Source organism: Acipenser ruthenus, chromosome 31 (assembly GCF_902713425.1).
Source record: "Acipenser ruthenus chromosome 31, fAciRut3.2 maternal haplotype, whole genome shotgun sequence".
NCBI lineage: Eukaryota > Metazoa > Chordata > Actinopteri > Acipenseriformes > Acipenseridae > Acipenser > Acipenser ruthenus.
The window spans coordinates 10,690,712-10,706,990 of NC_081219.1; the positions used below are offsets into that span (position 1 = coordinate 10,690,712).

Genomic DNA, 16,279 nt, shown 5'->3' on the forward strand with positions numbered 1-16,279 from the left:
CCTTTTTGAACTGTGGTGGGGGAAAAAATGTAGAGCCACACTCGCTAAGGAATTCCATAGGTGGGTCCAAAAATATTGAGACAGTTACGATGTATAGATCTGTACACACAGTGATTCATAAGAAATGCCTGTCAGGGTGCTTTTCATGGAAGACCTCTGCTGCACGGTTTTTACTGATTTATTTTCAAATAGTGCAATGTTTATGAATCACCCTGAATTTTATATGTGGGTTCAATTGTATAATTCCTAAAATAATAATACTAATCAGTAAAAACAATTATATAAGACTTGGAGAGAGTAGTATTTACAACTATTTGGCACACCTAAACCAACGTTAAAGCACAACGTTAAAGCACATGGGGTGTCAGTATTTGCAATGACGAAGTACAGTGGACATGCAAGATGTATGAACCATTAATACAGAAGACTGAACTTGCTTTGACCTACTACTGCATCCTATAGACATTGAAACACGTAACTATGAATAATAGCTCTTTACATGTGTGAATACATTGCTAAATATGAACCACCTTGTTTTTCAGCTCAACTCTCCAATGAACCCTGTCAGCAGCTCGGAAGATATTAAACCGCCACTGGGATTGAATGGGGTGATGAAGGTACCAGCGCATCCTTCGATGTCCCCGTTGTCTCTCACCAAACACATCTGTGCCATCTGCGGGGACAGGTCCTCAGGTGAGGACAAAGTCAGTGAATGTGAAGGAGTCCAAAACTGGATATCACAAAGTGAGATCTTTAACCAGGCCTCAACACATACCATACACAAGCATACACGCATTAGAGTGGCTCAACCCATAACTGTAAACAAAAACAAATAAGGTATATATTAATAATACAAGAAAATAGTTCAATTTGAAAATGCAGAGACAACCGCGACCTAAAGTAAAATATGAAACATAGGAGAGGTTGTTTGTTAGATGTTAGTGGTGAAAAGGTAAGTAGGAAAGGTTTTATTTGGTTATACAACAAGTGTTGAGAGATCTAGCATGGAATAAAATGTTCATATTCAAAGCTGCTGAGTGAATGTACTTTCTTTTCCGTATATTGTATTTATTATATAAACAGAATACTCTGCTGGGTTACTTCACTCAAGAGGACAACCAAGCTGAGTAATAACTACAGTGCCATATTCATCCCATGTCATTAAATGGGCTATGAGCTGCTGTTTTTTCTTGCAGCATTTAAAGACCTCTTTAATGGTAGTTGAAACATCTGATAGATTTGTACGAGTTTCTTTTAGTGTTTATACATGCATCAGATCGAGGAGCTTTATAGACTTACCCTGAAGCATGAAATTAACTGGCCCAGGGGTGGCAGGGCCCCTAGCTGGGCCAGCAGCATTGTGACTGGTGGTTGTCCCTCCGCTAGGTAAACATTATGGAGTCTACAGCTGCGAGGGATGCAAAGGCTTCTTCAAGAGGACGGTGAGGAAGGACCTGACCTACACCTGCAGAGACAGCAAGGACTGCATGATCGACAAGCGACAGCGCAACCGCTGCCAGTACTGCCGCTACCAGAAGTGTCTCGCCATGGGCATGAAGAGAGAAGGTATAGCACATGCCGTATAGGACAGCAACAACCTGGGCTGGCATTATTACTACTTCCCATATCGGTTTGCTGATGCAAGGAGGGAATCCTCAAAACAGCTGGCATATTCAGTTTATAACAACAGGGATGATGTTAATAAGAGTTAGACAGGAAGGACGTATGCAAGGAAATATACAAAACTGGGTTAATTGGTGAAGGGAGAGCTAAAAATAATTACACTACTAATGTCTGAGAGCCTCTGGAATTAATGTTGGTTTTTTTTTTTTTTTCACATTTTTAAATATGAAATTTTTAAATGTAAACAACCCGACACTAAAAATGCCCGTGTATTTCCTTAGTCTATATTCTGTCAGGCCGATTTACACAAGGTAACATAATACTCACCTTCCTGTCCTCTTTTGAACCCTCGCCTGAAACAAAAAGGGCCAGTTTCCTGTTCCTACCCCACGACTGGTGCCAATTAGACATCACATCCCAGCAGTATGTAGAGGAAGCAACTTCCTGGCCAGTATCAGGCAGAGGAGCAGAGGGCCTGCTGCAAGGTCCGGTCTCTTAAACTGATCCCTGAGGACCCCAGCAAGCTGGCGAGTTCCTAAAAAGAACTGGCAAATGCAAATGCAATGACAAGAACAACTAAGATTAAATTGACCCATGGGGTCCATTAGGAGGCTGTTTACCTTTGGGGTTCACAACAAGAAAAGGACATTGCTTCCTCTCGAGTGCTTGGTTTTTCACAGTAAAAAAGCAAACCAGAACAAAACACAGAAAGGACATTAGGAAAATGTTTTCATGTGAGGGCTTTCTTTATAGCGCTATTTGTTCCAAGTTGGGCAACAGTTGTTTACGTGTTATGATTTAGCCTGTCCCAGGTGCCCTCAGTCCATAATTTTTTGTACTATATAAATCACTTAATAGTATTATATTTGGTAGATTTTAAACCATTTTACTTATTTATTTGCTTTTCAGTCCTCCCTCAATTATCATATAGTTGAAGTAATTTAAGCTTGTTGGAGTGTCTTGAGTCAGATCATATAAGCAAGCATCTCAAACCTTGCTCTGTTGCTGCTCTGCAGAGCACTGGGAGGATAGTAAGCTGATCTACCAGAAAGTTGCATAGCCACACTTTCTTGAAAAGTGATTGGAATAAGCCCAAGATTCACCAAGCTGTAAAAATGATCTATTCAAAAAATTGTTACATATTTTTGGTTGTTTTTTTCAGTGTGGAATTTTTGCAAATTATTACAAATCTAAAAACTGAATGAATGTCCAACTTTTTAGTTAACCTGAATAAACAGACTTTAAATTACAACTTTTCTTCTTTAGAGCTGAATTAGAAATATCTGCATATCCCAAATTAAATTATAAAAGCAAGCAAAGAACCAAAAGATTGTAAACGCAAGAAAAGAAGGGCGGTGATGAGTTAAGAAAAAAAGTAGGATTTTAAAACACTGCTGAAGAACAATGGAACCCCATTACAGAAGAGACCTAGAAGCTGCACACCAGGATGATTTAATGTGTCTCTGACACAGAGATACTGTAGGTGTCAGTTATCGCCACGACTGTGTTACTTTCCTTACCCACAAGCCATGTGATGCAGTACACCCACATTAAAATTATAAATGAATAAAAAACAAATCTGAAATCCTCGCGGGTAGCTTGTGGTGCAACCAGGAGCTCTGAATCAGAGGCACGCTGTCTCACCCGAGCTAGGCGCCCGACTGGTCGTCTCTGGAAAGTTTTGAAACCACTTCCTATGTTTGGTTTCGCCAGCTAGGACAGCTGCATTAACGAACATAGTATATTGCATGCATTTCAAATGTTGTTTTGTACAGTATATTTTAGATAACTAGTTGACAGACAGATCATATCTACTATAAAATCTCACAGTATTGATATAAAAAAAAGGTCACTGTAGCATGCAATCTCTTTTTTGGCTGTACAGTAGACTGGTATGTATGAAAAGATAGCAGATAGCGAATTGCAGGCCCCAATTTATTATTTTACTGAAAAAAATAATGAAGAATATTGTCTTTGGTCACCTGGGAACTCACTGGGGTGCTGAGCTGGGGCTGAAGGCCTGGATCCCCAGCCTCTCCAGGCTGTCAGCACCAGCCTGTGGGCCACACTGCTTCCCTGCGAGTTCCTGGAAAGGCCTGCCTGGAAGCAGCAGTAGTGACCGGAACCAGTTTTGTTAAATGCAGCCGTCCAGGAGGAGAGACAGAGGGGGAAAGACCGAAACGAGAACGAGGTGGAGTCGACGAGCAGCGCCAACGAGGACATGCCTGTGGAGAAAATCCTGGAGGCCGAACTCGCTGTGGAGCCAAAGACAGAGACGTACATCGAGACGAATCTGGGGATGCCCTCAAACTCGGTAAGGAGCAATCTCATAGTCCATGCCATAGTAAAAGCATAGCAATGTGCGATAAAGCAGGGTAAAGCACAGATAGGCATAGTAAATCACATGATAAAACACTAAAAAACATGGTAAATCACAGGAAATGTATAAGCTTGGTAAATTGCAAATGTATGCAGTACAACCTGACCTGAAATGTTACAACTACATTTAGTGCCCTTTCATAAGTGAGACCCTTTGCTCTGTGTTAAGGGGAAAAGGCCACCTCTGTTTCATACTTGCCAGGGCATTAGTTTGATAGTGCATGTGATGATAACGTGTTTTGAATAATGAGAATAACATTCATGGTAAACAGAATGGGCCCGGCAGCCAGTTTAATTTACCATGAAGAGTAATCTTGATTGACCATGGAACAAATCTTACCACTTTTTTTTATGGCCTTTTCAAGTCTCCATTTATAATAGATCACATCACATACTGATCAAAGAGTGCTAAAATGGAACTGCAGCAGTTAATGATGCATACGTTTATGTGCTTCTGGCTGCCTTATGGAAAAGAACATGCAGTCTTCTTTTGTTTACAGTAAAGACAAATGCTTTGTTAGCAGTTTACCCCCTCTTTGTGATTCACTTTCTCGGTCACCTCTGTGTTACAGTGACACCTTGTGGTGTAGGTGGGAGGTTAATCCTCGGTTACTGTCTGGAGAGGAGGCTTGTTTACAACAACTGGGCCTAGGAAAACTGCATTTTAAATTGAGTTTTTGAGCAGAACTACTTAAGGGCAGATTCAATTAGAAAAATAGACCACCTGCATGGTTTCCAGAAGAAAGGCTTATTGAATGTTTAACATGATTTTTTTGCCATGTTTGTTTACACAGTAGTGTATGTTTGGGACATGTCCAGCTTTGTGTGGAAGTTGATTAGGTCATGAATAAGGGGCTGCATGTTTAGATTGAATCCACCCCAAGAGGTACAAATGGGCTTGAATACAAGAATTATCAAAGCATTTAGAAGCTTCCCCTTTAAGCGCTGAAAAATAATGATCCATACATTCTTTAAGAAGGAGTGTTGGTTTATAACAAGAGACAGCTGGGAGGTGTCACCTTTCAAACATCTGGTGGCCTTAAAGAAGCTTTCTGTAAACCTAAACCAGATATACTTAAGGTTTTTTATTTATATATATATATATATATATATATATATATATATATATATATATATATATATATATATATATATATATATATATATATATATATACTGTATTAAACACACACACATGTCCCTTAGTTTTCAGCTCAATATTTTGTGAAACAGAACATTCTAGCTGCAAGTTACTTCAGTGTGTCTCTGAGCTCATTTTACAGTGCAGGGGGAGAGAAAGGCCTGTGTTTTATTAGTAATGTGTCTGATACTGGCAGGTTTATTGCTGAAATTAGAAGTACTTGAAGAGTGATAAAAACTGTTTCAAAAGGCTTTTCATAAGTCACAGAGAAAGCATGACAAAGCACCTGATTTGACATCAACACTTTCTCCTTCTAGCTGCATTATGCTGTAATTCATTATTCAGAAATGAACTACAGGCTTGTCTTTCTCTGTGCCCCCATGCCGCATGCTTTGAAACCAAATGGGCAAAACTATTTATAAACTCAGCTAAATCATTTAATTTATCTGTGGTCAAACACACAGGACAAAAGCATAACCAATTTTATCAGCACTTCTTTTGTCAACCCAAAGTGTTCCTGAGAAGACACTCCCAAGAGACAGGGTCAGCTGCACATATGCACTTCATTAGATATTATGGATTGCGCAATCACAGGCTTGCACAATGGAAATTGGTGCAGGCTCAATAGGCTTGGTCATACTCCAGTTAGTCATATCTACTGTAGAAGGGGAAATACTGTGTACTTAGATCGAAAGTGGCCACCTAAAAGAAGAAGTATTTGTTTATGTCCTACAGGCATGCTTTATCGCCATTGCGGTGTGGATCATGATAGAGCTCAATTAAAAAGTAGCTTCAAATTTCAATTTCAGCGTTTTTATTTCCACTGCCCCTTTATGTTTGCATGAGGCTTGCAATCAATCTGAGATGTTCTTATTCCAATGAATGTCTTTCACATTTGTTGATAAGCCTGTGTTTCGGTGCTGCTGTTCAGTTCTCGTTGCCTACCTGATATATGTGTGTGTGTGTGTGTTACATAAGCTAGATCAGATCATTAAGGGCAAGCACAATCTAGTGATCTACCACTTTGGATCCAGATTTTGTTTTGCTGGCAATACACTGCTGTGCACTAGATGGTGCTGGCGCTTAGTAATATAAAAACAATGTCTATGTTAGGCAACTATAACTAACCAGCAGAAAAGCACTATAACACAACTTATCAAAATTTCATTTACGAGTGTGAACTAGAAAACTATTTCAATCAAAATACAAATATGAATCTTCCACTTGCATGTAAATGTATTTCTGTGCTTCCACTATCTGCTGTTAAATGTAATAGCCATTCACTCTTATTTGACTGAATAGCTATAAGCCCTAAAGTAAAATAGCCTGTTTTTTTCTGATTTGAGAAACATATAGTAGGATTTGATACCATTGCTAATGAAAGTAAGAGAAATCCAGTAACGGATGTCTTGAGTAAATGGGATCTATTTTTGCGTGATGAAAATGTACATTGGAAGCTGTGATGCTAACAAGGTCCCAGCAGGCTTGTCTAGTGGCTCTACACACTAAAGCACTAAAGCTTTTGTAAGCCTTCAGCTCCCTGGCGCTGGGAGATTGAAGCCCAGCAGGAAAATTAAAAACTCTGGATGAGAAAAAAGCTAGTTTCCTGAACTCAGTGAGATTGGACTGGTATGAGGTGAAAAGACTAAACATGCAGAGATGGCAGTGGTCTAGTCCACTACATATTGACCAGCGCTTGTCTTTAAAAACAAATTGTTCACACGGGTGCTTGAAAACCTTGAAAGTTCTTAAAATCCACTCTGGAATAAAAATAAAAATTTCTTTAATAAAATTGTTTGTCGTCGGGGGTTTTTTTTTTTTTTTTGTTTTTTTTTTGGTATTCTTAATCTGGTTTGGGAAGTGAAGTGAAGTTCACAAACTGAATGACCCAAATTTCAAAACAATAAACCACTTCAGTGCCAGCTGCTGATTCTTTGCTAATTGCTTAATTAAAACCTGAATTAGCTAAACATGGCGTTTATTATGATGACTATGCATGTTGAACAAAACTACAACACTGATTACTGAGCTTTGTGGAAAAGTAGTGGAAATGACCCTTTGAGAAGTCATGAGAGAGACCTAAAAGTCCTTGGTTTTAATGGCCCAAAAAGTAAAGTAACCCTGCAGATATTCTGGAGGAATATGGTATACTTTATGAACGGTTTTTGCCACTCAGTATTGTATTTGCGCTAATAATAATTTGAATTAATTCTCTGTATGTATTCATATTTCTTTATTTATACTACATGTATTTATATTAATATTATGATGTATGTTGGTTCACAAATGTTTTATACAAACTGTGGAGCATTACTATTGTTAGTATTTTATCAAATAATAACTACAAATTTAAAGATGTCTAAAAAAAAATCTAGCAGACGAGTTTTAAACTAGAAATATTACAGTTCGCCAGGGATTACTGTTGCCAAGTTTCTTTTAGTTTTCTTACATGTTCCTTTTTCATAAATTGAATTTTAAAAATATTGTCCGTGTATCAGCAAGCCCATTCCATCAGTCGGATATACTAGACAGGAATTAAAACGAAGCCCAGTGTGTGAATTCGACAGCATCTATATCCTTATACAGCTGTAATGCTGTTTGTGAAAATATTTTAAATGAAGCAGCGTAGATTTTTGGATAAATGCAATTGGACCAGCAAGGCTTTTCATGACAAGACTGGAATAGGTTTCTGATTTTAAATAATGCAGTCAGGCGCTTCAGTGAAAAGCAGTTTAGGAAAGCAATTTGTGTTGTCTAGAGGCTTTGTATTCGCAGTGTTAGCTGCTATAGGAAGACACTGTAGAGAATTCATAGATGCTTATCTACTTATTTGCTCAGCTTCCACTACAGCAAAAGTCTTTTAAGTAAGTGAGCTGCTTGTTATCGCCCATCCGCACCTTATTTTGCAAATCTGTGAGTCTGAAGCAGTAATAGTAGTGGCATCACTGTCCTGCTAGCTATTCGTTAATGTAACACTGCTGCAAAAACACTGGATGAGAGTGGTTTTGTTATTATGAACTGTGTATGAATATGTTTTTTTTAATTGTGTATATTTGTGAACGATATCCTATTCGGGCACTTGAAACCATGTGGTTGTTACCGTGAGAACGAGATTCTACCAGTGGAATGATAAGCTCATTGATTCTGATTGGCTGAAACGGTGACCGTGAGAAACGCTGTTGATGAGGGGTTGAAGGATGTATGATTTAATGTAATATTTATAAGGAGGTTGTCGTATGATCGTTTTTTTTCTGTATAACAGCCTTCTCATTTCCATTCGGCAGCTGGCTAAATTGCTGTGTACTTTGCCAGATGAGCCGCCTAAAATAGTTATTTCAAATATATATATATATTTTTTTTTTATTATTATTTATTTTATTTTTTTTACAGTGCTCTTATGTGCATAGGGTAGGGAGAGGGTGGTGAAAAATGAGGTCTGTGAGACAAGCTAACCCAGGGGTTTCCAACCCTGGTCCTGGAGAGCTACTGGGGCTTCTGGTTTTCCTTTCAACCAATCTCTCAGTTACTTAATTGAACCAATTATTGACTTAATTAGTCAAGATTAACAGGTGTTCCAGATCTTTAGCCTTTTATAGGTGTAAAGACACCTATGAAACCAGCTGGATAGGGGCTCTCCAGAACCATGGTTGGAGACCCCTGAGCTAACCCATTTTTAAAGACTTCCATCTATTATTTACAACAGCTGCCACATAAATTAGAACTCTGGGAGATGTAGTCCGTTGAGAAGATTGCTGCCTGCAAATTACAGATGGCTGGATTTGAGCTCCCAGAGTGCATTGCTTCTGTCTTCTTTCTGTCTCTGTGCACACTGAATGTATATGAAAACCTGAAGTACACTACAAAGCTCTGAGCAGAACTGATATTGTCTAAAGACAAATTAATTGAAACTAAAGCATTCTGTTTTAATTACCGGTTCCACATTGAAAAACTGGAAAGAAAAGCTAGTTTTGCAGACGTTTCAGCCGAATATAAGCCGTTGTCAAGGATAGGTTTGAAAAATATTTTTTCAAATGTAATAACAAAAATAAGAGTAGTCGATTCTGTCCCATTTTAGTACATGCCATGTCTGACTTCAGAACAAAAAGCTGTGACAAATACATTCACTCAATGGAAATGAAATGTAGGACATACTTAACATTCTGGTATCCTGCATGCTTTGTACTGCGGATGTCAGTTTAGGACTGGTATCGACAGCAGACGAAAAGCTCCTTAGATTCACAATAAAGCTACCCTTTGGTTGGCTGCTAAAAAAAGAAAACACAGTTGTCTCAGCCTGATCTTCCCTGGGGATTTTCATTTGATGTTGAGAGTCTTAAAGATTTCAACAGTATCATGTGTATTGAAAGGATGACTTTCAAAGAACCCTGTGTTATCCAAGTCACTGAGCAGAATATTGTTTATAGCATGTACTGATAGAGCCTGGTTATCAGCCTTCTGTGTCATTCTGAGCAAAGCCTATGGTTTGTTAGAACTATTAAATTACGAGTTTAATTTGTTTCTGCAGTTTTTAAACTCTTTGAAGGAACACTGGCAGGGGACCATGAAGGCAATCTGCTATAACATTGTGTTTAATGTTACTCTGATCTGTTCTGCTCTTGCTGTAACCCAATGGCTATCTCTGTTCCCTGTTCTCTTGGGACCCATTTCATTGACCGCTGCACAGCTGCAGCCTGCTGATGCGTCCTAGGAGAGACACACATGTGTCTGAGATTGCTGTTCTGAGCCCACGTGTCTCAAGTGTACCAGAGCATCTGGATTGCTTATCTCATCTATATCAGAAACGCCTTCCATAACACTGTCACCATGGGTAGCCTGGGCGGCACTGATTCGATGAGACTGAAATGCGTTGGAGGCATACCTGACCCCCCCCCGTCATTGATTATCACTTCTTTTAGGTAAATCGGCAAGGTCTTCAGAACCCATAAAGTGATAATTTTAAAACATGGAAGAACCTGAAAATCTACTGTACCGCTTGTCTGTCAGATCAGCTGTCTCTCCAGTCATGACTGAAACTGATGCAGCTATTCTATCCTAACAAAAGAATCAATCATGTGAGGGACAGCCCGTTTGCACAATAGTTTCCCATTTTTGGCCAACCTCTTGATACTGCATCCGAAACGGCCTTTTGCATTCTTGGTGTGGAAACAATCAGACCTTGCGTACCTGAAGCAGAAACCCACGCTCCCCTGAGGAGGCTGCCGGCTTCTCTGCTCATGAGAACCAGGTGTGCCGTCGTGCGCCAAGCTTGTATTGTGAGGAATTGTTTTTGGCCACCATAGATTCAAGCTCATCTGCGAACAGTTTAACTCAACCGGTGAAGTTCTTGTCAACCCATGTTTCTGTTGTGCACTTCAAATGCTGCAACCTTGTCACCATGGAAACCCAGCCAGATTGGGGGTGAACTTCTGAGGACATTGGTGTACTTGCCCCAACAAAGACATTTCTGCACACAACAAGGGTACAGTCATAATCCTTTACAAAGGTCTCGCTACCAAAAAATTGAGAGATACCACAAATGCACTATACCACCAATTAATGTTTTACAATGAAGTTGTTTTGGTACTTGGTCACATAGCACAGTACAAATGTCAGTCAGTAATCCTCGTTTTCTCTTCCAGCCGAACGATCCCGTCACCAACATATGCCAAGCGGCAGACAAACAGCTCTTCACGCTCGTGGAATGGGCAAAGAGAATCCCACACTTCTCAGAGCTGCCCCTCGATGACCAGGTCATCCTTCTACGAGCCGGTGAGTCTTCCACTTCAGTGATGGCGACACGCTGGCATTATGGGGTCGGTGACACTTGTTACACTTAAAAACAACATATTATTATCCTCATGTTGCATACTTCCAAAGTACAATGGCAAACCTGGTCAAAATTGGTCAAACCCCCAAAAATCAGATCCAGGTTATTGTAGTTTTCTTGAATAAATACTGTTTTAAAAAAATAAAGCGATAACGCAAGATCTTCTTCCCTTTAAAAAAAACTGAAAATCTCTCAAATCATCACACACTTACACTGGTCAAAAACTACTTGTGATCATGAAAGGGAATTCCAAAAACTGATCTTTTAAAGGTTACACTAACCTATATGTAGAGTCCTGTGGTCAGCTGTATTTACTGCAAAGCATGGTTCGAATGGGTTATTTGCGTATTGGTTTAAGACTTGTGGTAAGGAGTGCTTTTCTTCAAGGTCCTCATGTTTCTGATGCTACATGTAAACGGTGCCAGCCCCTTGGTTGACCCCTTACCCAGAACCTTGGCATCTGCTGCTAGGGAACAGTGGTGCTGTACAGGATATGCATCTTCCTCTTGCAGTTTTACATTTTCCAAACATCTTGCATTTTCTGCAGCTGCACTTCAATAACAATGACTGCAATTTGTGTTTCTTTTTATAGCTGAAGTATATATTGTTTACGAACAAAAAAATAACCTCTCCGTTTCTGATTTAAAAAAAAGGAATTAACTGAATTAAAAAGAGCAAATTCAGTTTATTTTTTCTGGAACAATTATTTCTTTTTCGCCCCACTTAGACAGTCTTATTTATGTATTTTCTGCTATCTTAATGCGAACACAGTTTCCATGACAACTTGGTCAAATGAACAAAAGATTCAATAAAACTAGAGCTTCAAGGACACAGACATTCATGTGCATTTCTGAGTGTAGTGAAAGGAAACCAGTTTGGAAAACCCAACAAGACTACAAAAAGTATTGAATGGTATTTAAATATTGGAAACAAGACAGACTTGTGAGACAGATTCATAATGAATTCATTATTTTATTAGTACTACAAAAAATAGACTGCATTTTTTGGTAAAAAGGGACTTTTTCATAAGGGCTAAGTACTGTATGCTGAGAATATTGAATATAAGGGGGTCCCATGTTGTTCTCCTAGTAAAGGCACTGCCAATTAGGTGAAAGCTGAGTCTGGACAGGGCCTTCATCAGTGCAGTGACGATAACATAATAAAATAAATAACTAAACCGCATTTAAGTCTCTGGGCACTGGTAGAGTATGCGAGTACAGTATGGGGGTTAGAGGCTGTCTGTTACTGGAACAGCGTTTCCAAGCGCAGTCCTGTCATCACTTCGATGGAGCACGCCTCAGTGACTGAGACATCCTGAAACGAGGGAAAGGGCCTAATTCATTCTCCCTGAAGTATTTTAACTTCTGTCTCGATCCATTATTGAAAGCCGCAAGCAACTTTTTTTTTTTTTTGCTGCTGACATCTGCAAATGGAAAATGTACCTCCTTTAAGATTTAGCTAACACTTCACAAGTGGATCAGGGTTGCTACGTGCGTCAGTGTCTCCTTTCTGTGATGTTCTTCTAAGTGACTGATATATAGATGATGAGATTAGAGAGATCCTTTCCCTTGTCTTCTCTAGTCAAAATGAAACAAGTTGCTACTGAAATACTATAAAGAAATGTCAATGAGAAAGCCATGCACACAGTGTATTCTGTAGTATAGCTAATGCTAGTCTGATGTTATATATGTATATATATATATATATATATATATAACATACATAGCATAGCTGGATGGAGATAATCAACAGAGTATATTTCAAACTATCCCTCTCAGTCTCAAGGAAGTCCCAGGGGACAGCAAGCACATACACACATTGGATTAAACATTCATGTTGTAGAGAGAGAAGGACCATTTTCATAAAATTAAGGACTGTTTTGGGAACTGTTTTTTGGGGGGGGGGTTTGGTTGGGGGGGGGGGGGTGTTAACGTGCTTTGAAAGATGCAACATTTTACCCTCTCTAAAACAGTTTAATGAACTTGATTAAACCATTAGGCTTTAAAATTGTCCTTAACATTTTGTGAATAGAGGGCAAAACTGCTAAAATGACATTACACCTTACAGTTCACTAGAAGTACAAGTTGACAAGCACGATAAGTTAATTGGTGAAAGTGTGTCTGCTATCAAGGTTTTCCCTTTTAACAACACTGGCAAAGGATCCAGGTTTATTGCTGTTCAGATTGTTAACATACTGTACCCGACCCACATCAGATCCGTTTCTAACCAGTTCTCTCTTCTTTTTCACTTGTTCTTAAACCTGTCCAGGGTGGAATGAGCTTCTCATTGCCTCCTTCTCACACCGCTCGATAACGGTAAAAGACGGGATTCTCCTGGCAACCGGGCTTCACGTTCATCGCAATAGTGCACATAGTGCCGGAGTGGGAGCCATTTTTGACAGGTACTGTTGCACTCCATGATGACAGCTCATAGTTTCCTGTGCTGTACCTACGGTACTTCATCTAACAGCTTGTAGAGAAAGAGTAAGACAGCATACAAAAAAAGCCAACAGAAATCACAGCTACAAGTTCAATCTGTCAGTCTGCGGCAGTCTTTTAGGTAAATGAGTGAAGCATTTTTCTTTTCTTTGAAAGAAAAATCAGTAGAAGTGGGGTGCACCATCACTAATCTTGTTATCTAATGACTAGTTTAAAAGGATAGTCAGGCTTTATTAGAGGTTGGGATTATAATTGTAACTACTTTTTTGACTCTTTTCTCATTTACAAAACTTTTTTAAATACAGGACAGCAGTAGCGCCACCCTGGGCAGCCAGGCACTGACTAAATGTGACAAGTCTGCAAGGTGTTTTAATTGAATTGTTACATGACCATTGGTCAGTGATTTGGTGACTCATATCCTTCAGATTTCAGCAAATTCTGTTAAAAAAACATCACTTTTCAAGGTATTCCTCTTGAAACATCAGTGATTTGTAAATTGTAGCACCTGTTAACCAAACATCCACCATCAGCCATCTATCAAATGCAGGCAGACTTGCAATAGGGAACTGCAACATTTATCTTTTACAGAATGGATGTCAGGGATTCCATTGACTATGGATGGGGTCCATTGGGATCCAGAATCATATTAACCAAACAGAACAGCATATTTGAAATACAGTAGGAAGTTAATGTAATAGAGCTAAGCTGTGTGTGCGTGGTGGGAGAGAGGGGAGGTGGCATTAGTATCACATTGTGTGTTTGTTGGAAATGATGTAAGGTTTACTGTCTTTGATAAACAGCCTCATTATGCGTTTTCCCCTCTTCCTCTCTCGGTAGAGTGCTGACAGAGCTGGTATCGAAGATGCGGGACATGCAGATGGATAAGACAGAGCTGGGGTGCCTGCGAGCCATCGTCTTGTTTAACCCAGGTACACTGAGCCCTTCTTCACTTGCAGGGTTTGCATGCCTGGGCTGTGTTGAGCCCAGCCTCGCCTTGAGAGCTGAGGAAAGCTGGTGTTTTTTTTTTTAATGGGCAGCAGGGAAGTCTTTGAGTTAAGTCGTCCCCATTTAAAAATTCCATGCAGTGAGAACAAAAAGCATGCTGTAGGCTTAGATGATTGAATCCTAAATTCATATTCTTTCTTAGTGTCCAATTCTGGGTTGGGTTATCTGGTACAAGTAAAACAGGGATGGAAATAAGACTCCCATTGCATAGCAGGTTGATTCCTGGTTTTACTATGAGTTTAAAAGACTGGCCTGAGCTTGTTACCGATACACTGGCTAATAGAGCATGTATTAAAACCTGGAATGGGTGAAACTGCTATGCAATAGGAGTCATATTTCCATCCCTGTAAATAATAGAAGCCTCCATTTCAAAGGGCTGCTGTTGCCCATACAGTACAGTCTCCAGTAGCTCAATTTTACAGATACCACCCCATGACACTGACCGTGTTAACAGCTGGGATTTAAATCAGTACTTATAGTATCAGCATCAGTGGCGAGCCTCTCAATGCCAGAGCTGGCAGTTTAGATCCCACTTGTGCCCTTCAAGCTGGGATCTAATTAGGCCCATGCCGTAGCTGAGTGGGGTCTGTCGCTGTGATGGTGGGCGCTTAGCAGTTCCAGAAAAAACACGGCAAACTCTTTTGTGCCAGGCGGCTGCACAGCTGTCTGCCAGTCAGTAGCATTTGTTACAGCTTCTGAATGAGGAGTCAATGACTGATGGAGTACCCTGTGAAAATAATCTAGGTAACACAATGCCAGTATTGCCAGAAAACCATTTGTTGTTCATATAGAGTGGAGGCCTGGAATGTTGCACCTCATTAAATTGTTCTGTATGTACAAGTTTTACCATCAAAATGAGGCTGCCTGCAAGTTCTATATGTTACACACAATAGTGTGATACACCCATTTCTTTCAATCTAATTGAATGCGTTTGCCTTGATCCATTATTAAACGTGTCCTCCCTTGCCCTTGCCCAGCCTTGTCTGTACTGTTGCTGGTTTTATGCCTTTGTTTTATTCCTCAAGTGTTAACAGTTTTGTTTTTCTGTATACACAAAAAATAATGGTGCCAACTGTATTAAGGCCCCTGTTGAATCAGGCTCGTTTTTGTCTCTTCGCCCCGGTTGTTTTTTTTACCGAACAGCAAAGTAAAGACTCTTGTGTTCTCCGCAGACTCCAAAGGGCTGTCGAATCCTGGAGAGGTGGAGGCACTGCGTGAGAAAGTCTACGCGTCACTAGAGGCCTACTGCAAACAGAAATACCCCGAGCAGCCTGGCAGGTCGGTGTCGGCTCAGCACTTTATATTTACTGGATTGATTGATTTATTTATTCCCTTTTTTCATACCTTGCTCTAAAGTGGTTAACCTGCACGTTATGTGACTGTGGGTATGTCTGTATGTATGTATGTGTGTGTGTGTTTGTGTAGTGTAGGTGTGTCGGTCACAAATACACTAAGCAGGTGTTCTCTGAAAGTTCTCTGAAAACAGTGCCACATCTAACGCTTGCTTTGCAAAACTTCCTTATCAACTTTGTGGTTGTTCTTGGGTGTAATTTATTTAAATTAAATCAGATCCCAAATTTGAGTTTTCTCAAAGCGTAGTTTAATGGTGTAGGAGTTGTCCTTCATCATTTATATAAGCTGTGAAAAGTGACTGGCACTGTTTTGGGACATCTTGTGCCCTTACGCAGCCTCTGTGCTATCTGTAGATATATTTAGATCTAGTTGCCCTTTGGACATCATCACATAATATATGTAACGACAGAACCTGTTAGACTGATTGAGTAATTGAAGCGTAAAAAACCAATAGTATTCCAGTCCCTTTTGGAGTTTGTGCAGCCCTGCTGAGCTGAAAAACTGAAGCTGAGC

General features: G+C 39.8%; 1 protein-coding gene across 3 annotated transcripts in view; it reads left to right on the plus strand.

Moving 5' to 3' along the window:
* LOC117396884 (retinoic acid receptor RXR-alpha-A) overlaps positions 1-16,279 on the plus strand; it is a 110,676-nt gene that overhangs the window by 91,304 nt on the left and 3,093 nt on the right. For 2 of the 3 annotated variants that reach the window (XM_034909092.2, XM_059005255.1), the window contains 7 exons: positions 543-693; positions 1,387-1,566; positions 3,753-3,937; positions 10,783-10,912; positions 13,239-13,371; positions 14,246-14,337; positions 15,586-15,691. In XM_034909092.2, coding sequence (XP_034764983.2) covers positions 543-693; positions 1,387-1,566; positions 3,753-3,937; positions 10,783-10,912; positions 13,239-13,371; positions 14,246-14,337; positions 15,586-15,691 — 977 coding nt within the window. The remainder of the gene's footprint in view (positions 1-542; positions 694-1,386; positions 1,567-3,752; positions 3,938-10,782; positions 10,913-13,238; positions 13,372-14,245; positions 14,338-15,585; positions 15,692-16,279) is intronic. The other variant, XM_034909093.2, reaches the window with a different exon arrangement.